This window comes from Kwoniella dendrophila, chromosome 6 (genome assembly GCF_036810415.1).
Source record: "Kwoniella dendrophila CBS 6074 chromosome 6, complete sequence".
In the NCBI taxonomy this organism is placed as follows: Eukaryota; Fungi; Basidiomycota; class Tremellomycetes; order Tremellales; family Cryptococcaceae; genus Kwoniella; species Kwoniella dendrophila.
In genome coordinates, this window is record NC_089481.1 from 576,094 (window position 1) to 602,146 (window position 26,053).

A 26,053-nucleotide genomic window follows, 5' to 3' on the forward strand; every position below is an offset into this window, starting at 1 on the left:
ACAGCATCCTATGATCTCCTTCCCAATACAACTTCAACAACACCACCACCCCAAACATGCGTGAAATTTTCTCTTACTGAACCTTTCTTAGGTTCTATTCCAACTTCTAAAACATATGTTAAAGTCATTTCAGGTACGATAAAAGATTGAATCATTAATTTTCTAATTAAATCAACTTGTACTGAAGAAGAGATTAAAGGTTTGATCTGAATTGATCCTTTTAAATGTACATCTGTTGAAGTCATATCAACTGGTACTATTGATGATCCACCAAAAGCTGAAGTCGATACACCATGAACTTCAGATTGATTTTCGTTATTTGTAGGTGAATTATCATCTTCATCTATGATTGGTGGTAAATTTGATATTGTAGGTGATAATACATTACTATTCATATTTGCTTGTCCTCCGCCGATTGATAAATTAGATCCTCCAGCCGTAGAACTCTGGCTGGAATTTGAATTTCTTCTTCTGAGACTAAATGATCCTCTTCTATCACCTAAAAACGATTTCTTTCTCGGTGATTCTGGATTAACACCAGGTGTAGAAGTAGTACCAGCTGAACTAAACCGCCTCAATGGTCCACCTGGTCCTTCATTTCCACCACTTTCCGTTTCGGACCCACCTCTCATATTGCTCGAAGTGGGTACGCTAGAACTCAACGCGTTATCTTGACTACTTGTATTATTGTTATTATTGCTATTATTATCGCCCAAAAGTGAACCTCTTCTTCCTCTTGAAGTCGCATTTGAAGCTGTGGAACCTCTTCTACCATTTGGAGAATTAGTATCATTGATCATACCATCTATACCTAATTCAATCTGATCGCCACCTTCTTGCCAAACTTTTGATTTAGTTGGAACTTCAATTCTTCTAATTTCTTTCTCTAAACCAATTCTGAAAATAGTTACTCTGGTCAATCTAACAACAAATTTACTATTTTGAGGATTAGCAAAAGTGGATAAAACATGTGGTAAAGTTGAATGAAAATGTAAATGAAATGGAAAACTAGGTAATTCGCTATCTGGATCAGAAGGTATAAATAATATTGGCGGTGAAGGTAATAATAAAGTAACGTCTATCCCAGGGCCTTGGTTTGAATTAGCATTCAATGGTGAAGGTAATTCAGACTTTGATTTAGGTTTTCCACCATTCAATTCGATAGATCTCCATCCTGGATTTAATGGATCGTCGAATGTCAATGAGCGGATTCGTCTGGGTGGTATATATGCTCGAGGTGCGTAAAATATCGGTACGGTCACCCTATAATGGATGAGATTTAGCTCAAGCACTTTCTCCTGTCAAACGTGTATTCAGTCCCAATAGATTATTTTCACTCACGTCTCATTAAATCTCAAACCCTTTCTAACCAGCTTGACCCTCAACACATACTCTACGTTCGCCTGCATACCTACCTGCTGCAAATCACATGATGGAGGTAATTCTGAATTCGCATCTCTGAAATGGGTGTTCGGCATTTGTAATGCGAATGAGAATGATGTATTGGGCGGTAATAATGGTTGACCGTCTTTAGTCAATAGAGGTCCCACAAGTGTAGCTTGAGTGGGGGGAGGGATCAGGTTGGAAGTAGAGGAGGGTTGAGAATCAAGTGGTGTATTAGCGGAGAGATTTTGCCCGTTCGAATGATTAGACAGTTGTTCCGAATGACCAAAGGTGGTGGTTTCAGTAGGACGTGGAAATAGCTGTATTTTGTTTCTTGCCATAGGTAATGTATCCAAGACAGTATATTGACCTCTAACATAGTATGAGACATTGATCATACCGATGATCTGTCAGAAAATTCAAGTATTTAGCCTCCAAGGATACGATAATCTAGACGACGTGATAAAAAGCTTTCATGACACTCACGGCAACTTCCAATGTTACGGCTCTATCGACTTTACCTACATTAATTATACCTTCTACCCATTCTTCTCTTGCTAGTTTGATATATAATGGTCCCGTACCATTTAAGTTCAACCTTTTCGCACCTCTTGTTATATTTACTCTTAATTTCTTATTACCTGCAGAAGTATTCATACTGGAAATGGTATTGGAATTATCGCTGTTGTTATTGTTCTCTAAATTTGCTAATGACGATGAAGGAATGGGACCAGAAGGTGGAGGAGGTGATTGAGCGATTTCATTGAAATAGGCTGAAGCTGGATGATCAGCTGAAAGATGTACAGATGAAATCAATCTTAATTCATCTCTACCTAATGAAGGTGAATATATTGGTGGATCACTTGTAGGTATAGGTAAATCTATATATCCTTCTCCAAGTAAACTTGTTAATCCTCTATCAGCGTTACTATCTGTTCGACCTAAAGAGCTACTTAAACCCGAGGAGAGAGTGGGTCTTCGAGGTCGAGGTCGATCTGTCGCTGTAAATGTATTTCTTCTAGCTGTTTGTGGATCTAATATCCTTCTTCTGGGTATCAATGGATCATCGTCATCATTATCTTCCTCAAATCCTTCATCTAATACCTGATCTTGATCTCCGTCTTCTCTTTGGGTCTGAGCTTCACGGTGATCACTAAACACGTCTTCACTCGTTTGATTTTCTGATGAAGTACCATTCTCTTCTGATGAATCTTCCTGAGCCGTCTCTTCTATAGGTGATGATGTTCGGAAAGGATTATTAGTCTGAGATGTACTTGATGTACCGAAATATTCCCTTGTTGCCTGATTCACGAACGAACTATCATCTCTAGATTGAAGTCTACTTGACGTAGGTGATGATATTACATCTTGGTAATCTGGTAATGCCCTATTATTGTTATCATGTTCAGGTATAGCTCTCGATACTGCATAACTCGGCAAATTGGGTCTTGCCCATCTTTCGCTTGAAATTGGTTCAGAAGCTCTTCTAATGTTAGGTATAGGTATTGATGGTGTATGATTAGATATAGGTAGTATTGATACTCCTGTTGCTATTGGAGGTAACACGGGTGTGACTGGTGAGGTTCTCAGTGTGGAAGGTGTTGCTTCGTTATCGTTGTTTGAGGTCGAGTTTGAGCGGCTCGTTATCGACTTGAATAACGATTTCATCTTGTCGATGATTGACTAAATCTTATCAAGTTTGCGTGAATGGTCTCTACATGAGGACACAAGACTAGGCGTAACAGGTATTTAAAAAGTGCTTTAGATGTATGAGAATAGCAGTTTGAGTGCGGGAGTAATGGTAGTGATCGGCGTTAAAATGATTGTTATTATGGTTACTCACACTTTCTATATCCTTATCTCTATCCTATTAAACAGTGTACATCACGGGGTCTCCATTTCCGATCAATGTTTGGATTTGCCACCCAAAATGGTTGGTGTGAGAACGATCACCTGGCTCAACAAGTCTAGACTTACTTGGCTGATCTTGGCTTTATCCGTTATCGGATTTTACCGAGTTACGTAAAGTACATGCATTTCTCATCTACGTCAGCTCCAATAACCTTTTTTTAAAATACTAGCCTCCACTTTTCACAATCGTCTCCAATCATCCCATCATCCCATCAAACGGTGAATGGGATGTTTTCGTTTCTCGATCTGTCATTTATAAATATCTTCTTATTCAATCATCTTTTATCTTACTAAGCCTTCAAGCTGTGTATGTCTTCTCGCAGATCCACCTTGATTACTATATTAGCCTTGATAATATTAATATCACTTATGCCTTTCATCTCACCTAATTTAGTCAGATCATCTATCGCCACTGCCAGAAATAGATTACCTCAATTCATTAATAATTCAGCTAAATTATCAGGAATAGGATTACCTTTTGCTTTATTCTCTTCAAGTTCATCAAGTAAAATGCCTTCAGATAACTACCCAGTAAAGAAGAGTGATGATGAATGGCACGCTATTCTATCACCGGAACAAGTGAGTGGTAACAAGCTTTATTACCTGATTGGTGAGGACAATCTCAACACAGCTGATATTGTTTATCCTGTCAGTTCCGAGTAATTAGAGGAAAAGGAACTGAAAGACCTGGATCTCACGCATATGATAAGAAGAATGATGATGGTGTGTACCGTATGTTATGTTCTTCCGCGTTCTCTACTTGTCTTGCACAAGTACTGATTCCTACCCAAAATAGACTGTGCTGCTTGTGATGCACCATTATACACGTCCAAGACCAAATTGTGAGTGATTGCTATTGACCGCTCAATATTAGCTGTCATGTGCGTCCTAAGTTTTCAGCTAATCCGCTCATGGCTTGCAGCAATTCTGGTTGTGGATGGCCAGCATTCTATGATACCGTACCAGGAGCTGTAACACGTCACGAAGATCGATCAATGTTCATGACTAGAACCGAGATTGTCTGTACCAATTGGTGAGTTACCGCATTAAGCCAGACCCCGACCTGAAGAGCTGACTATAATCGCGATCATAAATAGCGGAGGTCATCTAGGACATGTATTCAAAGGAGAAGGTTTCCCCAATCCAGTCGATGAACGGTAAGTTGGCCTAAAATCAGAGTTCAGCGGAAGTGCAAAACCGTAATACTGATGCATGGCATTATTAGACATTGCGTAAATGGTATCTCGCTCAATTTCAAGAAGGAATAGGGGTCGAATAATTTGTGTTTGACGAAGTAAGAATACGGAATGTACGGTATAGATAGATATTGTTGCTTGTAATATCGTTATCATTAGTGTGGTACAAGGATGATGTTGTAGTAGGTGGCAAAACCGTAAGAGTTAAGTATGATATAATGCATAGACATAACGAAGGATCATTGTTGAATACCGATTCGTTTGGGCGACCATGATTCTCATGATATTTCAATGCATTCAGAATCTATATACAGTAACACGGTATCCATCGGCAAAAAAGCACGGCTACAAGATGTTTAGAGCTGATTGCTTCAACTCGATTCATCAATTCATTAGGAATCAGATTTAAACGTAAATAGCTTGTAATCTTTGAATTTCCTTTCTTGAATTTTCTTCACCGTTGTAGAATAATTCCAAAGCATCTTTCAATCTGATTGCAGTGATTTCATCTTCTTTATTATATCTATCTAAAACACCGTCTGCCAAGTAATTGATATCAGTTGAAGCGATTTTCCAATCTTTTGACATAACTTTAGATAAAGGATCTTTTGTTGATAATTCTTTTAATCTATCTTTTGATGCTGCAGAATCAATTGCTTGCCAGTTTTCCCAGTAGATTTCTGTATTGTTTAAAGAATCTTTAAATCTAACTTGATGTTCTGCTCCCTTTTTGTATTTTGGTAATTTTGATGTTGAACATAGATCTGACATTTGATCAGATAAAATTGTATTTGAATCTGCACCTAATTCTAACATTGCCATACATTCTCTTGCAGTAACACATCTATCAGAAAAAAAGTATACATATTTTCATCGTCAGTATAAATCACTACTATAGACATAATGATCGAAGAGATCAAGCAAGGTAATCCAACTCACGAGGCAGCTTTGATCAATGGTTGTGTTTTACCAGTTTCTTTAGCTAATCTATCATATGTATCTCTGATATGTCTCATTCTGGCGGACATAGGATGTTGAGTAGCGACATCTTCGACATCAGGCCAGATACTTGGATCAATGTGAGCGGGACATTCTGAAAGATCGCAATGGTATATCAGTATAACTTGTACCTAATCACTGGAGATCCCGTCATACATCGGTACTTACCATTGAAGTATGGACTGATTGAGTGCATACCAGCTTGAGAACAAGCGATAGCTTGAGGTAAAGAGAATAATGAAGTACCCAAAGTTCTAATACCTTCAGCGTTTAAAACAGCGGCAGCTTGTACACCTGCTGAAGTAGAAGGTACTTTAACCATAAATCTCTCTCTTGGAATACCTTCAGCTTGGAAGACTTTATCGTAAGCTCTGACATGAGCTTCAATGGCATCTCTATTATAAGCATTTCTTGGTGAAGCTTGAACTAAAACTCTTCCTTGAATGTATGGTAAAACTCTTTTAGCGAATCTTACGGACTAAGAAGTAGAAACATCGTTAGTCTACCGAATATGATATCTCAGAGAAGGTGGACTTACAAGAACAGTATGTACTTCTAACCAATCTTTACCTTTCAATTCTCTTATAGTCTTTTCAACCAATTCTTTGTTTTCTGGATTATGAAGTTGTTCATCAACTAATAAATGATTTGAAGTCATGTCATGTGCTTTAATAGGTAAATTTTTAGCAATTTCAGGATTCATTGAATCTGTATCAACTTTACATCCTGCTGCTTCGATTTGTTCTAATAATGTTGGTTCAGGTTTAGAAATCATCTTGTTTAATAAGTTTTAAATAAATATTTGGTTTAGGTAGTAGAAATTAAAATGGAAAAAAAGAAATAAAGTTTGATGAGAAAAAGGAAGAAACCATTTCACCTCGAAAGAACAAGGCTTTATATATTATTCTCTGAGAACCAAAACTGTCTGTCATACAGTAGCTACCTCACCAACTACACGTTTATGCCAGCGTACGTAGATACTTCACCACCTGACTTTACAGCTTTCACTATGATTCACCTCCACCTTGATTAAGAGAATCATCTACAGTTATCTAACCATTATTGTTCATATAATCTGATACTCCGATAAATCAGCGATAAAAAAGATTAGCGCTTTGTCTAGTAGTCAAAACCGGTCCGATATCGTTATCGTGCAATCACCCATCATATAGTACAGTTACCATCGTGACTTGGTTGACCTGGGGATTATGGTTGATAAGAACGTGTAAACAACGTTACCGCTATGCTCTTATGGCTGTGAGTAAGAAGAGCTTTTGAAGTTACAACATGTGTAGCTACCAAACTACTCGGTCAAGCTATCACCTACGAGATAAGCCAATTAAGATAGTTCCGGTCTTCTACGATAATCGCGCTAATTCGCTCAAAGCCGCAAACTAAATATGCAACGTAATCATCCATATCACCTATTATAGTCCGACCAACTTTCTTTATTTTCCATTTACTTTCCGTAAATGTACCACGGTGAGGTTTACGTATGGGCCACATAAAAGCATGAGAATGTGAACCTCAAGAAACCGAGTATTTCTTGATGATATCGGACAGAGTAGAAAGAAGGAAATGAGCATTGTGCCTTCGTTGTCTCGTAAAGGTCAGTTGGCTCACGACTATGAATACGGATACGACAACTCGTCAGCATATGTATACAGCTGAGCCTAGAATATCAACTGCCGGACAGTTGAAGCACGCAGAACTCTAGCACGCCGCTTGCAAGAGAAATCATTGATTTGCATTGACATTGAGCTATCCAGCAGTAGCTGTGTATAACCGGAATTGAAAACAAATATTATTTGACCGCGACGTCAGTGGCGTTATTAGCATTGTACATGTACCAGCTTTGAGGATCCAGGAGATTCCTGTGGATTTGTTGCATCAGTCCATCTTATTGCAAGATACTCGCATACAATAGCATTGAAGCGTTGGGAGATACAAATTGCATTTTGGAAGCCATCATTGTGCAATTGCATATTACTCGGCCACCTAACATCCCGGAATAGCCTTAAGAATTGCCCACTTTTGGTCTATCGGGTTTTCCAGACCCGATCATATATCATTCAACTCAGGATATATGATATCATTTCCATCAAAAAACCGGGAAATCAGCGGGGCAGAATGGGGCACTTGAAGTTAGTAAGGGGCCAACAGAGGGAAAATGACTGTTTCAAGTTAGACTAGAACGGCTAGGAACAAATTATTGTTTGTTCATGTCCCGGTAAATAGCGGCGCGGTAGTCAATTAGTCCCAACCATTCCTTCGCTCTGTCGCCATTCTCAACCTTGAATCCTCGTATGACATTTAGAAATCTTCTTCAATTTCGACAAAGAACGACAATAATAATAATAACAAAAGAAGTAATATCGACCATGTAATCTTTATGCATGAGAATACCGCATATTGTCCGAGTTAATGTATGTTTGGTTCGGATGCACTCGGCTAAGATACTGATTTTCTAGCTAGAACAATGGAAGGACGAGTCGTTCAGCTTAAGCAACCCTCGGAATACAGATGAGATGGATAATAATGATAATGATGATGAATATCTATAAAACCATGATGATATCCATCTCGAGGTGAAACTTCCCCCTTCATTTCTTCACCAACTTGTCAGTTTTGTATCCATATTCTTTCCCTTGTAGCATAATAACGAAACAATCTTATATCTTAATTAATCATGTCTACACTACCTCACTCCGCTGCGAGTGATTCATCAGTACATCGTATAGGTAACGATAGTAAGCCTGAAAAAGCAAGTGAAATTGGTCATATTGAAGATATTGAAGCTTCACATCAACAACATGTTGTAGCTCGTAATCGAAATGTCAGCGCCAAGTGAGTAACAGAAATTGAATCCGTACTGTTCACATTTCCACGTAAGGCATTGATGCTAACGCGACATGGGGGCTGTTTTCAGAATTCAAAATCCCTTGTATGGATTATCGAAAGAGAACCTTTTCAGCATGGCAGACCAATTCTGTACAGAAAAAGGATTCGATGATAAGCGTGATTTATTCCAAAGAGCAGCTTTATTATCTCAAAAACCAGAAGATTACGAGACCATAAGGGAATTGACCGAAGAAGATCGATATTGGCTTCGAAGGGAAAAGACAAGTGAGTGGTGGATAGAACCCTTAATTGTTCAGGTACTGTACGACAGTGACCATATCGACGGATAGACAGCTAACTATCAATTCTGTATGTATAGATAAATGGGATCAAACTCGTGCTTTATATTTCTTGGTCATTGTCTGTTCAATCGGTTCTGCCATTCAAGGTTGGGGTGAGTAACATACCAAGAATAGTGTCACTGGATACGAACCCGGCTAAATATCTCCAAATTTAACAGATAACACTGGTGCAAATGGTGCAAATTTATCTTTCCCCGTTGAATTCGGTATCGACAAAAACACCTGGTTGGTCGGTATGGTCAATGCCGCACCATCTATCACTGTCGGTGGTATCTCAGCTATGCTTACGGATCCTATCAATCACTATATTGGTAGAAGAGGTACAATCTTCGTCACTGGTCTTTTCTGTGAGTTACACAAATGTCCCTTTTTTTTGGTATCGGTTATGTATTGACGGGGTTTCATCGAAAATTTAGGTGTATTCCCTGTTCTCGGTCAAGCGTTCACCAGAAATTGGTGGGAATTATTCATTTGTAGGGTACTGTTAGGTTTTGGTATGGGTATGAAGATTACTACTATCCCAATTATGACTGCTGAAACGTAAGTGCAGACAGTAACTGTGTATAAATATAAATATAGTATATGCTAATGTTGAGAGTCATCCATTAGTGCTCCTGCTGCAATTCGAGGTGCCTTGGTTATGTCTTTCCAACTTTGGGTAGCTTTCGGTATTTTCTTCGGTTTCTGTTCAAATTTAGTTTTCATGAATGTTGGTAAAAACGCTTGGAGAATTCAATTAGCTGCTGCCTTTGTACCTGCTGTACCTCTTCTTCTATTGAGTAAGTACGATATCACACTCGTCAGTTGGGTCATTCAAGCTGAACCGGTGATCTTTCATTGGTAGTTTGGCTTGTTCCTGAATCTCCAAGATGGCTCATGAAGAAAGACAGATATGGCAAAGCCTTTAATTCACTTATGAGATTGAGGAAATCGGAAATACAAGTAGCTCGTGATATGGTGAGTCAACCACTCGTGCTATATTAGCAAAAATGATACTGTATTAACCATCTTATGCCCGATAATTCCTTTTTCCTTCCAGTTCTACGCCCATTGTCAACTTGAAGAAGAAAGAGAAGCCTTCAAGGGTACCACATACTTCTCCAGATTCGGAGATCTTTTCGTCAAACCTCGTCTTAGACGTGCCAATCTTGCTTCTTGGGTAGTCATGATCAGTCAGCAATTATGTGGTATTAACATTATGTGTGAGTTATCGAAATATGTTTACCCACAATGCTATCAAACAGTACTATAAATCCCTATAACAAAATGGTCAAAACGAAAGTGGCATTTCGCTGACGCGCGTCAAATTTAGCGTTCTACTCCTCCACCATTTTCGCCGAAGCCGGTTACAGTCCAAAACAATGTCTTCTCGCTTCATTTGGTTTTGGTCTCGTCAATACCGTTTTCGCTCTTCCTGCTATTTGGACAATCGATACATTTGGAAGAAGAAACCTTCTATTGTTTACCTTTCCTTGTATGTCACTGATGCTGTTCTGGGCCGGGTCAATATTCTTTATGGACGAAGGAAACGGAGCAAGAGTTCCAGTTTTGGCTTTGGCAATTTACCTCTTCACCGCCTTTTACTCCCCCGGTATGGGTCCTGTCCCCTTCGTTTACGCCGCAGAGTCTTATCCACTCACTCATAGAGAGATCGGTATGTCATGGGCTGTACAACAGAATAACATGTGGTCAGCTGTCTTAGGTGAGTTACAAATCCCAAGTCTTTCATTTTAGTTCTTTTCCTTGGCAGCTCGCTAACCGCCACTTGTTTCTCCCTGTCTTCAGGTCTTACCTTCCCAAGTATGTTGGTAGCTATGAAACCTTGGGGTGCTTTCTACTTCTATGCCGGTACCAATATATTAGCATGGGTTTTGATATTCTTCTTCACTCCAGAGACAGCGTAAGTCGCTCTCTCTCTTACTTTATGCCACTCTGTCTGTAAGCTCACCTAACATCGTTTTTTCCTTACAACTAGTCGTCGAACATTGGAAGAATTGGACTATGTTTTCGCTGTCCCGGTACCAGTCTTCGCCAAATATCAATCAACAACATGGCTACCCTGGTTTATCAAGAGATACGTTTTCTGGCAAAAGAACGCTAAACTTGAACCTCTTTATAAACTTGAAGGTGTTGCTGGTGAAAGAACTGAGGTAGAAAGATTCCATTAGACGGTTGAGCGGAAGCCATACAACACTATAAGTGGAAGTAAGACAGATGATCAATCGATTTCACTACGAAACGCTTGTGCTTGTTAAGAAAGATCTGGCATGGAAGATAGCGGGAAGAGGTGAAACTTCACAAGCATTGGAAGTAATAAACAAAATGTAGTAGTATCTATAATACGCTCTGAGTAGTGTGTATCTGAAAATTTCCCATATATGTAGATTTTATGGTAGTGTAGCTTTCTTTTTAAGTATCGAATATCTGTATAAGTGGTTTTTGTCGTATGTATGTCTTTCTGACCACTGCTCGTAATTTAACGGTAAATTCAAGATTATGAAACCCTACAGAGAATGTCTGCAACAGACAACTATTAAGATGCATAATCGGTGAGGGGGTTGCTCATTCAGCGAAGCTACGGAAGATGTGTACAGTACTTGGTGACATGTGAGACTGGCGAATAACTCTACAAGTTATTCAAGCGCTAAAAGACATTTGTTGTCCTCAGCCTACCACAAGCCTACCAATCCACAGTACTTTGAGTGACCTTTGACCTGTTGTAGCCTGTTTCAAGGTCTTTCAAGGTCTGGACAAGGTAAGATACAGTGGTTTCCTCCCTTGTTCTGGGATCTGCGGATTCTGAATAGGCGGCTAGACCCCTGGAGACGACCTCTCTCGTAGGTTCTACTCTAAGATCTAATGGGATGCCGAAAGGAATGTATTCAAGGTGCCACTGATCATCTTCTACCAAGCCTACCTCAGATTTCCAGGTGTCTACAGCAGAATCATATTGGTTTTTAGAAGCTTCAGCCTTATCCATAAGTCCAAAAAGGGCTAACTCAGCTTGCAATTGAGCTTCTTCAAGCTTTGACTTATTTGCATTCGATTCTTCTTCGGTCAAATCTTCCAGACCTTCAAGTACAAGAGCATACGCTTGTCGATCAGATTCGGCTCGAGGCTCCATTGAATCTTCAAGCTGTTTGAGAACGGATGTGCAGTAGTCTACAGTAGTTTCATAAATGTCCGCCGCGACCAGTACGTTAGTCCAAGCTTCCGAACCTCTACTGGAGGGAAGTTTTGATCTAACAAATACTTAGTAAGTCTATTATTGCAACTTGGCAAATTACTCAAGATTGACTCTTTATCGATTGTTTGATTGAGGGATGTGGCAACGACAACACTAGGAGCCTCTGTGTTTTCATTATCAGTAAGTTGCTCGAAGCGTACAGTATTAGAAATATACACGGAAAAAGATTATTAAAAAACTTGAAAATAACTTACCGGAATATTTACCTTCATTCCAATTTTTGGATAGTAGCGATTTGTACCCGTCCATCAAAGCCTTAACATGATCGGGTGCTGCTAAAGTCGAGTAATCAATGGGTTCATTTGTGAAAACGTCCATTTCTGCTAACCGATGGATCGTTTGGCAAGCTGGGAAGAAAGATCTACAGTATAAAGCTGTAGGAGAAGATCACAACCATTAAGAAAGGTTGGGATGACAGTGGAGGTTTAAGCGGCACCCATTTATACCACACAACCTTTCTACAGAGGGTCAGACTTACGTGACGATGCAGTGTAGTTCCTTTCTCTTTCAGGGGCTCTCCAGGTTGACTATTAGGGATGTTATTCGGTGATAGTGGATTATATTGAGATAAGAAGCTAGCCAAATGCGAGAACAATTGAAGTGTAAGATCTCAGGTATGAAGATGGATATTGACGCCCTGAAGTCTGTGATGCATTCAAGCTATTTATACCTTATTTGAGCACTGACTTACCCTTGCCTGACACCACAGTCTCAGTAGCGCCCTCGTATAGTTCTGACAAAACGCCAAAGGAAGGACTCCAAGGCGTGCTTTTGGAATCCTTTGCGCTACGTCACTACATCACTGTCCTCGAAGCGAGAAGCGAGAAGCGAAAGATAAAACGCGCAACAGAAAGCATATTTCAAAAGAGGTCTCAATCCTCACCGTAGCCATCGATTCTCATTAGGCAGAACGGTCCTCGTAGACTATAACCCAGGCTACTCAGAGGTACACACAGCTTGTGGCCGTTGATGGCGGTGTGATATTTTGGCTGAAATATTTTTTCACGCGCAGTAAGCGATAATCGGAGGTTTTCACTGATAAGACTGAATCTTTGCTCCCTCATTTCATGTATGCAGAACCTTTATCGAGACAAAACCCCAAATACAGTTGAATACGGTCAAAATCTATTGAAAACACGAAAGAGAACTGAGATTATCGTCTTGCTTCGACCACGATTGATGACTGAAATCAGCTCACAGGATCTGTTAGTGGGGTTATTCTGTCACATCCTTACTGCTGGCGCAAAAGATATAGCCAATTCATGTCCAGGTGCAAAGCAGCACCATATGTATATGTATACATAGGGACATTGTGCTGAGGTTCGATCATGCTTTCAAGTTGTTGTCCTTCTTCTCCCAACAAGAGAAGGCTGTGTGAAGGGAGAGTTTTAGTAAAAGCGGGGAAAGACTTCAACCGTGCTAGAATGTAACACACACTGCCAAGAACTCATAACAACGTCCAGTGTTCTGATTGATGTAAAAAAAGATAAAAGGTAGTGTCACCTCCCTGAAGACCAGTTCGCTTAGCTATTTAAATTGCCTAATATATAAATCTCAGATTCGCAAAGCACTGACATATTTATGATATGTTACACTTGTTGTAGACAAGAGAAGGTTAAACCCTTTATGCGAGTTCTCACGTCATTGTTTGTGGGCCACCCAACACATTCAAGACACAAGCAGATGATGCAAGCTCTGCATTGATATTCGAGACTTGTAAGGAAAAGGATCATATCAAACTTATACAAATGGCGTATTATTGTAAAGATCTGCCTATGCATGCTCCCCCAACCTGCTACTATACACCACGTGACAAACGATGATCATGATTATGTCATCACGAACTTTGATAATAATCTTGAAATTTCGAGTTGTTGCAGCATCCGATAAAGACTTCAAACAACATTATGCAAGAGAAAAGAAGGTTTCGAGAATAGATAGTGCATATATCCTATCTAGATCTTGTATCTTCTGTCTTTTATCCTGAACCTCTTTAACAGATTTCAGTATACCCAATCAATCGGAAGATAGGGTCAAGCAAAAGCAATAATCGACCAAAATGACTGATAATCGCACAAAAGTTTCCGTTTTGATGGTTTGTTTAGGGTAAGTCAGTAGGCATATAAGAACATCTGACTAGAATAGCAAGTTTATAACTGATAAAATGGTATTAATCTGTATCTCAAATATAGCAAGTGAGTCGAAAGTACCATGTCCACCGATTGAACTAGCCTTGTTACAAAGCTAATCACATATCACCTTGTATGACTCGTGTATTAGCATCTGGTGAGCACATCTTTCCCTTCGAAAACATTCATTGTAAAGCAGGACGTAGAAAAAAAAAACCAATTTACTGCTTTTGTATTCGTAATGTAGTCGATCACCTATGGCAGAAGCAGTCCTGAAATCTGAAATAACCAAAAATGAATCTATAAATTCTAAATTTGATATCCAGGTGGATTCAGCTGGTACAGGTGCATATCATGAAGGTGAAGAAGCTGATGATAGGACGATAGCGGTCTGTAAAAAGGTAAGGGAGATGTCTCCTAAATTGAATACCTCCCTCTTGAAGGGTTTACTCACTGACTTCCATTGTATTTTTTTAGCATGGTATAAATGCAGATAGTATAGCTAGAGCAGTCAATAAAAATGATTTTACCAAATTTGATTATATATTAGCTATGGATCAATCAAAGTGAGCAGATTGATCCTTTGTCTCTTGTAATTCAACTCTCCTGATTCTGACCGATGATACTGATAACCTGAACTAACCATAGCCTTCAAACATTAATTAATCGTCAACCTTCATCATCCAAATCTGAAATATCATTATTCGGTTCATTTTCACCTTCAATACCTACAAATCAACAGGGTTTGAGTAAAACTAAAGCTGAAGCTATATCAGACCCATATTATGGTGGTAGAGATGGTTTTGAAATCAGTTTTAAGAAATGTCAAGAATTCTCGAAAGGGTTTTTGGATTATTTGGAAAGGCAATAACACAACAGCAATCATCAATAGCTTTTCAAAAGACATATACAGTAAGGCAGAAATTTCTTTGAAAAATTTAGCAAATGAAACACATTGGATGTTTGTCTACATTCTGCCAAACCTGGGAGAGCCATGACGACTTCAATACATCCATTAACATATAGATCATAGAAAATGTAGAGTTCTCATTAGACAAATAGACAAAATAGGATCGACAGAACATTTTGATCGATTTCATGTCATGACTTCGGTATTTTAACTATAATAGCATACAGCATGCTCAATCCATATGTTCGGCCTGAAAATCTAGACATATAGACAGATAGATATGCAAATAGATATACAACAGACAATTTTTCTAAAAGATACGACTTAAGTAAAACTATTACTACTTGTAATCCCACTAACATTACTCCTCGATTTCCCTTTCTGACTATTGGTTCTTCCATTATTTAGATTGTTACTCAAGCTTGCTGTTCGACTTAAACTTGATTCCCCACTTCTCTGATGATTATTGAGGTTATTCATACTTGCTACTCTACTCAAATTACTCTCTTGACTCCTTGTTCTCGTTATACTATTTTCTCTTGATCTGGTTATTCTAGTTGTCGCTCTAGATACACTATTTTCTCTTGATCTTGGTGTAGGGGTACTCGTTCTACTTCTACTTGTAGGTCTACTCCTACTCATGCTGACACTTCTACTTCTACTTCTTGTTCTCGTTGATCTATTCAATTGATTTTGTTGCTCATGATCCTCATTTGTAGACGTTTCCTTTTCTTTCTTTCTACCTCTTTCATCTCTAGGTCTAATTTTCTCTAATTTCTTTTCCAGATGCTCCACAACAATCAATACATCTTCAGTGGAGAATCCAATTAAATCACTACAGCATTTAACTATTAATTCAAGATCGCTAGGTAACTCCAAAAAGGGATCATTTGCAGAAAAAGATAATATCTTTTCACCAGGCATTAATGGTAATGACTTATTATTGGTGTTGTTGATACCTTGATCATGTATAGGTTCAATCGATCTACGTGAAATCAAATTGTCGTTATTTGTGGTTGAATCGGCATGGTAATTTAACCATGAATTAGGTTGGACCATTGATTCTGGTACTTTCGAAGTTGATATAAGGGGAAAAGGCGTGGCATCTGATCAGTGTATTATTAGCATACTGCTATCGGTTCTATAGGGAAAGACCCACCAAGTGGTTCTGCTCTATCACCCAACAAGACGTTCTCTGCTTTGTTAAGAAGTTGATCTAACTCATCATCATCCATGCTGGTAAAATCCCTGAGAAGCGACTCATCAGTCAGTTGGCGCATTATATATACGTTAGCAAGTTATGCGATACTGACTGTCTCTCCAGATTCCTCCTTCCACCTTTGAAAATTCCACTCTCCATCCTATTCTTCAGTTCATCTATCCATATCTTTGATCTGGGTAATCCGATAGCAGGATCGGACTTGAGTAGTGTTTCTCTGCCAAGATACGATCACTTCAGCTTAATTGTAAGAAGTGACGGTTCTTTGATAAATATTCACTGACCTTGGTACACCATCCAGGCCATAGACAATCTTCATGATTATGATCCAGGCACTAACAATGACAAGTTCCGGCGCTACGACATCCTGGTATAGTAAAGTTCTTTCATAGTACTCCAGACTGTCTTGTGCAATAGCATTATGGAAATGATCATCGTCATCAGATAGATCACGTAGATTTGTATTGGATTTTGAGCGGATCTTCCGAGAAAATGTGTTGATTTCTCTTTCGAGTAAAGACAAATTGATATCTAGTACATTGAGCAGACGTGATACCTGGTTGTAGGTTGTAGCTAGTTTTGATAGAAGGTCCCTTTACATCAGCATGCCTCTTCTGGGATATAGAACGATATATTGATTTCGTACTTACGTGTGCCTCCTAGAGAGGATGTTATCCTCCATATGACAGGGTGCACATTGATCTCGGGTATCTGTATACCATATTTCTTATTCAATCTCCGTGCAAAATCCTTGCATGATCGGTGTATGAGGGAAGGTGAGGGTGATCTCTGAACATCATATGAATATTAGCTTGAAGATACTTTGCAGATATGCGAGCCACTGACTAAGGGAGAGAGCGAAATCATAACATCTCTATTTATGTGTTTCTTCATTTCTATGGGTATGTATTTTGTGTGATAGAAGTCGATATAAGGTATTTTCATCTCATTTATCGCGCTAAAAAAATTCAATGTAACAAGATTATCAACATCGTCATCGTATATAGTCGATTTTTGAGTATGAGGAAGAGAGGTTGTCAATATTTGTCGGTTATAGTTATAACTCACTTTTCAATATCAATTCCAATTACAGGTATTCTTAAAATCCATAAACCCATCACTAAAGTAAATATAGTATCTGATATTCTCAATTTTTTCTTTCTTTTACCTTTTCTACTTTGTATTCCAATTCTACCATTGTCGAAATTACCATCTTGATCTGAATTTTCCTCTTTATCAGAAACCCCCTCAATCTGTTCTAGGATTTCCGGATCCAAGTCTGATTCTTTCTCTGAATCTTCATCGTAATCTCCTTTTTCGTTTTCATCTTCAGAACCAGTTTGGGAATCATCAGATTTACGTTCTTCGTTATTCACCATTTCTACATCTAATGGTAAAGATTGACTAGGTTGACTTTGTTTTGTGATGATAAAAGGTGAAGGTGATCTACCATATTGACTTTGATCTTGATCTAATATATCAGGTAAAGAAGGTAATATAGATATCGATAATTGATATGCCCATAAATCACGAACTATGATCTGTCATGATATTATAAGCTGAATCTTTCCCTCATGAATGGCCGATTAGCTTACCTCAAATGCATCAGGTAAAGACCACAATTTCGAGAGTGCTTGCACCTGTAGCCTCAACAGAAGTTGAAGAGCTTGTACTCTCAGATACTCAGCTTCCAGACCATGGTAGACTAAGTAGCATCGAATTTAGCATATCCTGAGCCAAAAGCAACCTTGCGCCTCTGCACACTCACATAATGGATTGGCTCTTCCTTCTTCACGCCTTTTATTCCTTCTTTCACCTTTATTTGCAACTTTTCGTCTTGTCAATTGATGTCTAGGACCCCCAATTTCCATATCATTTACCTCGGATCGATAATCCTGTTATAAATATCATTCTGATTCAGCTTTACTCGCCTCATCAAGACGACAGGGGAGAAAGTTGTAGGACTGACCTGCTGGACATGACCTTCCTCACATACTGCATTACCAGTAACTTTATCTTTCCTCCACTTCCTTGATCCACATATGTCACAAGCCCTTGCCATGACTTGTTATTCTGATGGAAGACCTGAATGGCCTCTGTTGCCGATCTATCGCATCATATAGATTAGCGAAATACGCATTAATTATCTTTGTCCTCATCTTTATCGACTCTTGTAAACAGAAATCTCAAAGTGGAGGTGTTAAAACAAACATGACGATGCCACGTGTTCATGTTTCCGGGATAAAAAGAATAAATAACTGATAAAATAACCAAATGGATGGTGGTGACCTCCACTTGTCAACGAAGATTTCACGTCCACCTGAAAAAGTTGATTTGACTTTTTGTTGATACCATAAGATAGATGATACAAATCATTATCATATCAAGTTCAATACCAAGAATACCCAAATAGTGTAAAGATAAGATGGCTAAAATCAAGAGAAAAGGAGAGTCCGGAGCGTGAGTAAAAGTTCTTCATTTGATACCAACTGAATGGAGGGAACAACGCTCACACTTGAACAAATACTTAGGGCTAAAAACTATGTAACGAGAAATCAAGCTTTGAAGAAGTTACAAATTTCGTTATCTGATTTCAGAAGATTATGTATATTGAAAGGTGAATCAATTTGTCTAAGAAGAATACTTCTGTCGGGGCTATGAGACTCCTGTTCGTTGGATGAGTATCAAATATACTGACATTGAACGAATATTCAATCCCTAGGTATATATCCTCGTGAACCATTGAATAAGAAGAGAGCCAATAAAGGTTCATCAGCACCTGCAACATTCTACTATCACAAGGATATACAGTATCTTCTTCATGAACCATTATTAGTCAAATTCAGAGAACATAAGGCTTTTGCTAAGAAGCTAGCTAGAGCTTTAGGTAGAGGAGAATGGGCTTTAGCTAAAAATTTAGAAGATGCTAAACCAGTGGCAAGATTAGATCATTTAGTGAAAGAAAGGTGAGTCTAACAGCATCCGGGATGCGTAGAGCAATTTCGATTATATAGCGGAAACTGACGTTTTATTGGAACTCGCTAGATACCCAACATTCACGCTTGCTTTACAAGATTTACAAGATCCATTAAATTTAGTACATTTATTCTCAACATTACCTACAAATCCTATACCTGGGAAAACATTAGTGCCTTCATCAATAATTGCTGAATGTTCAAGATTAATTTCAGAATGGAAAGTATGGGCTATACGAACACATTCCTTGAAGAAAATCTTCTTAGGTGTTAAAGGTATTTATTATGAATGTGAAGTACCTGGACAAAATAATGAATTAGTTAAAGTTAGATGGTTAGAAGGTTATGAATTTCAACAACATGTACCAACTGATGTAGATTTTAGAATTTTATTAACTTTCTTAGATTTATATAGAACTTTAATAAGTTTTACTTTATTTAAATTATATTCTGAAGAAAATTTAATTTATCCACCACCTTTAGATGTTGAATTAGATGAAAGAGGTGAATCTGTAGGTGCATTTAGATTGGTTGAAAAGAAAGAAAATCAAGGTGTAGAATCTACAAATGTATCTAAAAAAGCTGTAAAAAAAGCTATAAGAGGTATTAAAGTTAACGGTGCTACCACCGCCACCGAAGGTGATGTAGAAATGAATGATGAAGAAGAGGAAGATCAAGAAGATGGTGAAAATGTTATGAATGAGGAATTCGTTGAAAGACCAACTAAAGCTGGTGAAGAAGTTGAAGATGTAGCTACTGCACCTTTAACAACTTATAACTCGTTATTAGCTAATACAACAGAATTATCATCTTCCAACGAAGCGTCATCATCAAAACAATCATTATTGTTTTCACCTTACACGTTCTATTTATCCCGAGAAACATCATCAAGAACATGGGAATTTGTTATACGTTCAATGGGTGGAAAGATTATTACATCGTTAAATTCACCTAATCCAGGAGATAACAATTCAATTACACATGTTATAATTGATAGATCAATTACGAATGAAAGAATGAGAGAAATGGAAAATGGTAAAAAATGGAATTGGGTTCAACCTCAATGGGTAGCAGATTGTTTAAATAAACAGAAAATCTTGAGTACAGAAGGTTATAAACCAAATCAATTATTACCACCACATTTAAGTCCTTGGGATTATGAGGGTGAAGTTTATAGACCATGGTTAGAACAACAAGAAAATGATGCTTTAATTGCCGCTAAAGAAGATGCAGATAAAGAAGAAGATGTTATTGAAAAAGATCAACAAGTTGAAGAAGATGATGAGGAAGAATCTGATGCTGATGAAGAAGAAACAAAAGAAACAACTTATTCACCAGCATTATTAGCTTTATCATTAGATCCTGAAAACGCTTCATTATTACATGCAGCAGAATTAGAAGCTGAACAAAATGGTATATCACATTCAGCATTTAGAAATCAATTGAAAGAAGCTATAAAAGCTAATGCAGGTTCTGCTAAATCAACATCGACCACTACAAGCGGAAAGAAGAATGTTAAAGGTGGTGAAGAAGATTTGAGAAAGATTATGATGAGTAATAAGAAATCTAAATTATATGAGAAAATGCAATACTCTAATAGGGAGAAAGCTGCTGAAGTAAGTTATCTAACTTTAACTTTATGTGTCAAAGCTGCCAAGCAAATGACCGATTTGTCAGTATGAGGTTCATGCGCTGACTTTTTCCTTGTATTTACTTTTCACTTCTACAGAAAGAGAAACTTGAAAAGAAACGATTGGCAATTGAGAAGAAGAAGAGAAAAGAAGCTAGAGCCTAGGTGTTTTTCTCAAAAATTTGCTTTATCCAAGGAGGTTAAAGTTTCTACATCGACTTACATATATATGTTACATTTCTTCTGGTTTCTGGATTATATAGCGTTTCATTCATTTATACCATGTATTTGCATTATTTATTGTTAAAATCTCATGGATTCGCCATTATAACACGAGAAACTACCAGTAGACAGATTACGGTGAACTGAAGAATTGACCAAAAATACAAAACAACGGAATCAAATCTCGATTGATAATCCAGAGTTATTAACTCTTTACGCCCTACGGCCGATGTGCAATCCGCATTTCCCGTATTTTCCGGGGAATGAAATCTCAAGCTGCTATGATGAATATGGTGCATTTGTTATCATCGTTTTACCTAAAACTACCATAATTTACGGTGAGATGTTTCTGCTGTTAATCTCAATTACAATTTTACCGATGATGATCCTAAATGAAGAATTCAAAAATTTCCAAGACAAATATGATTATAAATCGGTTTCCTTTGCAATGAGTACCATTACTAATTCGATACCTCTCCTCCACTTGATTCCTGTATATAACAAACGAGGTATTAAGATGCATGATGTTTTTGAAATCATTTCCACAGTTTACTCAGAATCTTGAGATATTTCAATCACACTTTATATTATCTGAATTTCTTCGATAAAACGTTAACAGCTTTAAAGCACTAATCCAATAAAATCAACTGCACGACTCAATATGACTATTCAACCTACCAAACTTTTCGAACCTATTCAAGTCGGATCAATCGATCTTAAACATAGGGCCGTCATGGCACCTTTGACGAGATTTAGAGCTCAAGGTAAAACTGGTATTCCAGGTGAATACGCTTTAGAATACTATAAACAAAGAGCTACAGGTATGTTTGAAATTCTTTGATTTTTTTCCTTTCCTATGGGATTTAGCGTATTTATCAATTATCTTCTTCTTCTTCTTCTTCTAGATGGCGGTCTAATCATTACAGAAGCTACATTCATAAGTGAAGAAGCTAGAGGATATGATAACGTACCGGGAATATACTCAAAAGAACAAATTGAAGGTTGGAAAAAAATCACAGATGCAGTTCATTCTAAAGGTGGTAAAATGGTTGCTCAATTATGGCATTTAGGGTGAGTATCGTTTATTTATTGATATCCATTGAAGGAAGTGTATACTAAATCCAAATCCCATATAGTCGAGTTGCAAATCCAGAAGCTGCAAAAACCATTTATGCCGCATCTGATATTCCAGATCCACAATCACCTTATCCAAAAGAAACTAAGTTACATGTAATGACAGAAGAAGATATCACTAGAACTGTATCTGAATACGTTCATGCTGCTAAATCAGCCATTGAAGCTGGATTTGACGGTGTAGAGATCCACGGTGCTAATGGATATGTAAGTTCATTCTATGAGGTTGATCGACAAGTATCGCCGATGACTGATTCACCTTTTACTCCTCTCACCACTTTAGCTCATAGATCAATTCGTAAGTTTGATGATTATTCTAACGGGCAATTTACATACAGGAAGCTAATATAGACTTTTATGATATCTTAACTATAGCTTCAATCAGTATCCAATCAGCGAACCGATTCATATGGAGGATCATTAGAAAATCGATTCAGATTCCCATTACAAGTATTAAATGGTGTATCTGATGCTATCGGTGCAGAAAAAGTTGGTATTAGAATCTCACCATTCAGTAAATTCCAAGGTATGAGAGAAGAAAAACCTTTGGAAACATTCTTACCTTGGACTAAAGCTATTGTTGAGAATCAACCTAAATTAGCTTATATTCATGCTGTTGAAGGTAGAACAAATGGTAATACTGATATACCAGAAGAAGAAAGAAAGAAAGAAGATACTTTAGAAGAAATTAGAAATTTGATTAATGAAAAAACCAATGGTCAAATCAAATTTATTGTTGCAGGTGGTTTCGCTTCAGAATCAACTCAATTACCAAAACAACATGCAGATCAATATCCAAATGATTTAATTGCTTTTGGTAGATATTTCATCTGTAGGTTGAACTTCTGTCCACATTCATTTCCTATATATGGAGGCTAACGATTTTCTTTTCACTTTGTCAATATAGCCAACCCTGATTTACCTAATAGAATTAAGAACGATTATCCATTAAAACAATATAATAGAGATACTTTCTATTCTTCAGGTCCAGAAGGTTACACTGATTTCCATGAATATCAAGCTATAGCTCAAGATGATGCTCATCACGAAAACTAAGCCATTAAATCTAAATTCTAGAGGTTTCTCAGGCGATTTAAATACGAAAAGTTTATTTCCAAGCGGGCATGTGTTTTGTGTGAAAAGGATCTTGTTGTAATATTCATATTTTTTCGGTAAAGCAGTGTAAAGTTGATAAATAGACGATAGACATTAGATTTCATAGAAAGATGTTCGGCGGACAATACTATGCATTTGTAATCTACATACAACTTCCCTCAAAACCCACAATGCATGCATAGACAATCAGAATGATGCTCAACAGATAGTTACCCACGTTTATAAGTTAAGTTGATAGCATAATTCGCATAGTAAACGGCGCCCCGCATATAAAACCACAACAACCAAATTCATGAGACGACGACGCGACCTATGAGTATGCAGTTCGTAGATTGATAAGATTATTCACTCGACTTCGATCAAGCTCTTAGAGGACAATCTAATTGGTATACAGAGGTTCTGACAAGATCCAATCTACCTCATGTCGATATAAAACTAAGACGGCTTCAGTAAACCACCTCAAGAACGAAGGCAAACTTTCACCTTCTTTCAATAACCCGTCATATCAATGAATCAAAACGATTCTTTGGCGGGGCCTTCTCGGTCTTCTCATTCAACTTCAACCCCGTACAATGTTTCAAGCAATTCCTCTTCAAGCTCATTGAAAGGGAAGAATAATTCAAGCCTCAATGATACAGATTACCCACCTAGATATAATGATGATGTAGATCATTCAGATATAAAGAACAAAAGACGAAATTCAAACGATGAAAATAGCGAAGAAGAAGAACAAGGTCTAATATACGCTCGTCAGAATGAAATGGAAGATAATGTTGGGATAGTAGGTATTGAGCCTGGACATGAAATTCATAGACATGCAACTTTAGAAATGAAAAAAGCTTTATGGTGGAAGAATGTTATAATAACTGGTATATTCATTTTATCTTGGTAAGTTGATATCTGCTTATTCGTCATCATTTGAAAAGATATAGCTGGCTATTGTACTGATGGAACTTTATTACTCTTCCATCATTCAGGTATACATTCGCAACTCTTTTGTCGCTATACAACAAATGGATGTTCTCGCCGGATTATTATGGTTTTAGTTATCCTCTATTTGTGACATGCTGTCATATGGTAGTACAATTTGGTCTAGCAGCGATAATAAGAAATGCTTTCGCAGATAAGTTCAGACCAAAAGAAAGGCCTACAAGGAAAGAATATATGTAAGTTATCCCTCTGCATCTATAAGTCAAATGTAGGAGGGACTGATCGTATTGCATTATATTCAGAACCAAGATTCTGCCAACGGCTGCTTCGACAGGAGGTGATATAGGTTTGTCAAACCTTAGTTTGAAAACCATAACGTTGAGTTTATACAGTAGGTCTATTCGAGTCGACTTTTCTGAACACGATGTGACATATAGCTGACTTTTATTCCTTTGGTTTTGTTTCACTCAAATAGCAATGTGTAAATCTTCAACATTAATATTCGTATTGCTATTTGCATTTACATTTAAATTAGAAAAGTACTCATTAAGATTAATCTCAGTTATAACATTAATATCGTTTGGTGTATTTTGTATGGTATTTAATACAACATCAGTTTCGATTCCTGGAATCATTATGGTTTTTACTGCATCTGGATTAGGTGGTTTGAGATGGGCATTAACTGAATTAGTTATGCATAAGAAATCAATGGGTTTATCAAATCCTTTTGCAACTATTTATTGGTTAGCACCATTAATGGCAATTACTTTAGCTTTGGTTAGTATGGTAGTTGAAAATTGGTTCACAATTTTTCAAACGGATTTTTTTCAAGGTATACAGACCATTAAAACTATTTGTGTAATTGTTTTACCTGGTACATTAGCTTTCGCTATGGTTGCCAGTGAATATTTGTAAGTTCCGTCAACTAAATATTAGTTATAATATTGAATCTGAAGAAAAAGCTAATTTCGGTTGTATATGCCTTTACGTAGTATCATCCAAAGAGCTGGTGTTGTACCACTTTCAATAGCTGGAATCTTCAAAGAGGTCTCAACAATATCTATATCGGCTTGGGTATTTGGAGATCAATTAACTGGGCTAAATATAGTTGGTGTTGCCATCACAATATGCGGTAAGCCAACACTCATTCCGCCAAATTCATCCATTTAACCTGTACGCTGATCAATACTCGCTGCTTAGGTATCGCTCTATACTCTTACCATAAATACCAAAAGTCTATGGCTAGTACAGTTGAGCTTGACTCAAACGGAAAACCAATACTTGATGAAGATGGTACATCTCCTTTGATTAGATCACAAGCAAATAGATACATTCAAACACCGCAGAATGAACATAATGATCATTATTATGAAAATGATCAATTGAACCCAACAAACAATGAATCAGAAGTTCCTTTGACGAAATTGAGGAATAGTAATAAGAATATAGAAGAAAATGATGAAGATAGAACACAAAGATTGAGAGATGATTCTGAAGGTTGGGATAATAATACACCTAATGATGATTGGTCTGAAGAAGAAGAGGATGATATCGATGAAGATGAAATTCAAAAAAGGAGGAATGAGAGATTGAATAGTAATAGCAATAGTAATAGTAATTCTTCTACAGGTCAAGGAAAATTAGATAGGAAATCAAGTTGGGGTGATTGGTGGGATAAAGAATTATAATTATAATTATAGATTTAGATGTATATCATTCGTGTATACTTAAAACATCCAAAGGCTGAAACTCACCTCACTGCAAGACCCGACCGGGGCCTCGAAAGAGATACAAGTGAACCGAGTTTACTAGTTATATTGCTCGACTGACGTTACTCAAGGAAAGTGAC

The 26,053-nt window shown here is 37.6% G+C and overlaps 10 protein-coding genes across 10 annotated transcripts; 6 read left to right on the forward strand and 4 right to left on the reverse strand.

Annotated features, from left to right (window-relative positions):
• Nucleotides 1–8: 8 nt before the first annotated feature.
• On the reverse strand, nt 9–3,051 carry L201_004778 (uncharacterized protein; the record flags this gene model as incomplete). Its single annotated transcript, XM_066220516.1, has 3 exons — nt 9–1,263; nt 1,342–1,790; nt 1,870–3,051. 3 exons carry the CDS (start codon nt 3,049–3,051, stop codon nt 9–11), a joined length of 2,886 nt encoding a protein of 961 aa, XP_066076613.1.
• Nucleotides 3,052–3,663: 612 nt separating this feature from the next.
• On the forward strand, nt 3,664–4,562 carry L201_004779 (methionine-R-sulfoxide reductase; the record flags this gene model as incomplete). Its single annotated transcript, XM_066220517.1, has 6 exons — nt 3,664–3,873; nt 3,948–4,026; nt 4,091–4,136; nt 4,217–4,327; nt 4,392–4,451; nt 4,520–4,562. The coding sequence occupies 6 exons, from the start codon at nt 3,664–3,666 to the stop codon at nt 4,560–4,562; spliced, it is 549 nt and encodes a 182-aa protein (XP_066076614.1).
• A 333-nt stretch (nt 4,563–4,895) lies between these two features.
• On the reverse strand, nt 4,896–6,264 carry L201_004780 (uncharacterized protein; the record flags this gene model as incomplete). Its single annotated transcript, XM_066220518.1, has 4 exons — nt 4,896–5,334; nt 5,430–5,583; nt 5,658–5,967; nt 6,028–6,264. 4 exons carry the CDS (start codon nt 6,262–6,264, stop codon nt 4,896–4,898), a joined length of 1,140 nt encoding a protein of 379 aa, XP_066076615.1.
• Nucleotides 6,265–8,178: 1,914 nt separating this feature from the next.
• On the forward strand, nt 8,179–10,860 carry L201_004781 (uncharacterized protein; the record flags this gene model as incomplete). Its single annotated transcript, XM_066220519.1, has 11 exons — nt 8,179–8,336; nt 8,419–8,615; nt 8,710–8,784; nt 8,851–9,039; nt 9,109–9,232; nt 9,302–9,471; nt 9,537–9,649; nt 9,732–9,894; nt 10,005–10,394; nt 10,478–10,592; nt 10,668–10,860. The coding sequence occupies 11 exons, from the start codon at nt 8,179–8,181 to the stop codon at nt 10,858–10,860; spliced, it is 1,887 nt and encodes a 628-aa protein (XP_066076616.1).
• Nucleotides 10,861–11,372: 512 nt separating this feature from the next.
• Nucleotides 11,373–12,257, reverse strand: L201_004782 (uncharacterized protein; the record flags this gene model as incomplete). Its single annotated transcript, XM_066220520.1, has 3 exons — nt 11,373–11,934; nt 11,991–12,042; nt 12,134–12,257. 3 exons carry the CDS (start codon nt 12,255–12,257, stop codon nt 11,373–11,375), a joined length of 738 nt encoding a protein of 245 aa, XP_066076617.1.
• A 1,741-nt stretch (nt 12,258–13,998) lies between these two features.
• L201_004783 (uncharacterized protein) lies at nt 13,999–14,939 on the forward strand (the record flags this gene model as incomplete). Its single annotated transcript, XM_066220521.1, has 4 exons — nt 13,999–14,045; nt 14,316–14,469; nt 14,546–14,634; nt 14,717–14,939. The coding sequence occupies 4 exons, from the start codon at nt 13,999–14,001 to the stop codon at nt 14,937–14,939; spliced, it is 513 nt and encodes a 170-aa protein (XP_066076618.1).
• A 363-nt stretch (nt 14,940–15,302) lies between these two features.
• L201_004784 (uncharacterized protein) lies at nt 15,303–18,259 on the reverse strand (the record flags this gene model as incomplete). The annotated part of the gene is made up of 10 exons (XM_066220522.1): nt 15,303–16,084; nt 16,138–16,226; nt 16,292–16,414; nt 16,482–16,770; nt 16,848–16,986; nt 17,044–17,155; nt 17,266–17,738; nt 17,793–17,902; nt 17,966–18,092; nt 18,167–18,259. 10 exons carry the CDS (start codon nt 18,257–18,259, stop codon nt 15,303–15,305), a joined length of 2,337 nt encoding a protein of 778 aa, XP_066076619.1.
• A 363-nt stretch (nt 18,260–18,622) lies between these two features.
• On the forward strand, nt 18,623–20,967 carry L201_004785 (uncharacterized protein; the record flags this gene model as incomplete). Its single annotated transcript, XM_066220523.1, has 5 exons — nt 18,623–18,657; nt 18,729–18,814; nt 18,920–19,163; nt 19,243–20,788; nt 20,902–20,967. 5 exons carry the CDS (start codon nt 18,623–18,625, stop codon nt 20,965–20,967), a joined length of 1,977 nt encoding a protein of 658 aa, XP_066076620.1.
• Nucleotides 20,968–21,685: 718 nt separating this feature from the next.
• Nucleotides 21,686–23,214, forward strand: L201_004786 (uncharacterized protein; the record flags this gene model as incomplete). The annotated part of the gene is made up of 6 exons (XM_066220524.1): nt 21,686–21,845; nt 21,930–22,095; nt 22,161–22,365; nt 22,442–22,456; nt 22,534–22,990; nt 23,066–23,214. 6 exons carry the CDS (start codon nt 21,686–21,688, stop codon nt 23,212–23,214), a joined length of 1,152 nt encoding a protein of 383 aa, XP_066076621.1.
• Nucleotides 23,215–23,782: 568 nt separating this feature from the next.
• Nucleotides 23,783–25,892, forward strand: L201_004787 (uncharacterized protein; the record flags this gene model as incomplete). The annotated part of the gene is made up of 6 exons (XM_066220525.1): nt 23,783–24,162; nt 24,252–24,440; nt 24,507–24,595; nt 24,680–25,115; nt 25,197–25,336; nt 25,405–25,892. 6 exons carry the CDS (start codon nt 23,783–23,785, stop codon nt 25,890–25,892), a joined length of 1,722 nt encoding a protein of 573 aa, XP_066076622.1.
• Between the last annotated feature and the right edge of the window lie 161 nt (nt 25,893–26,053).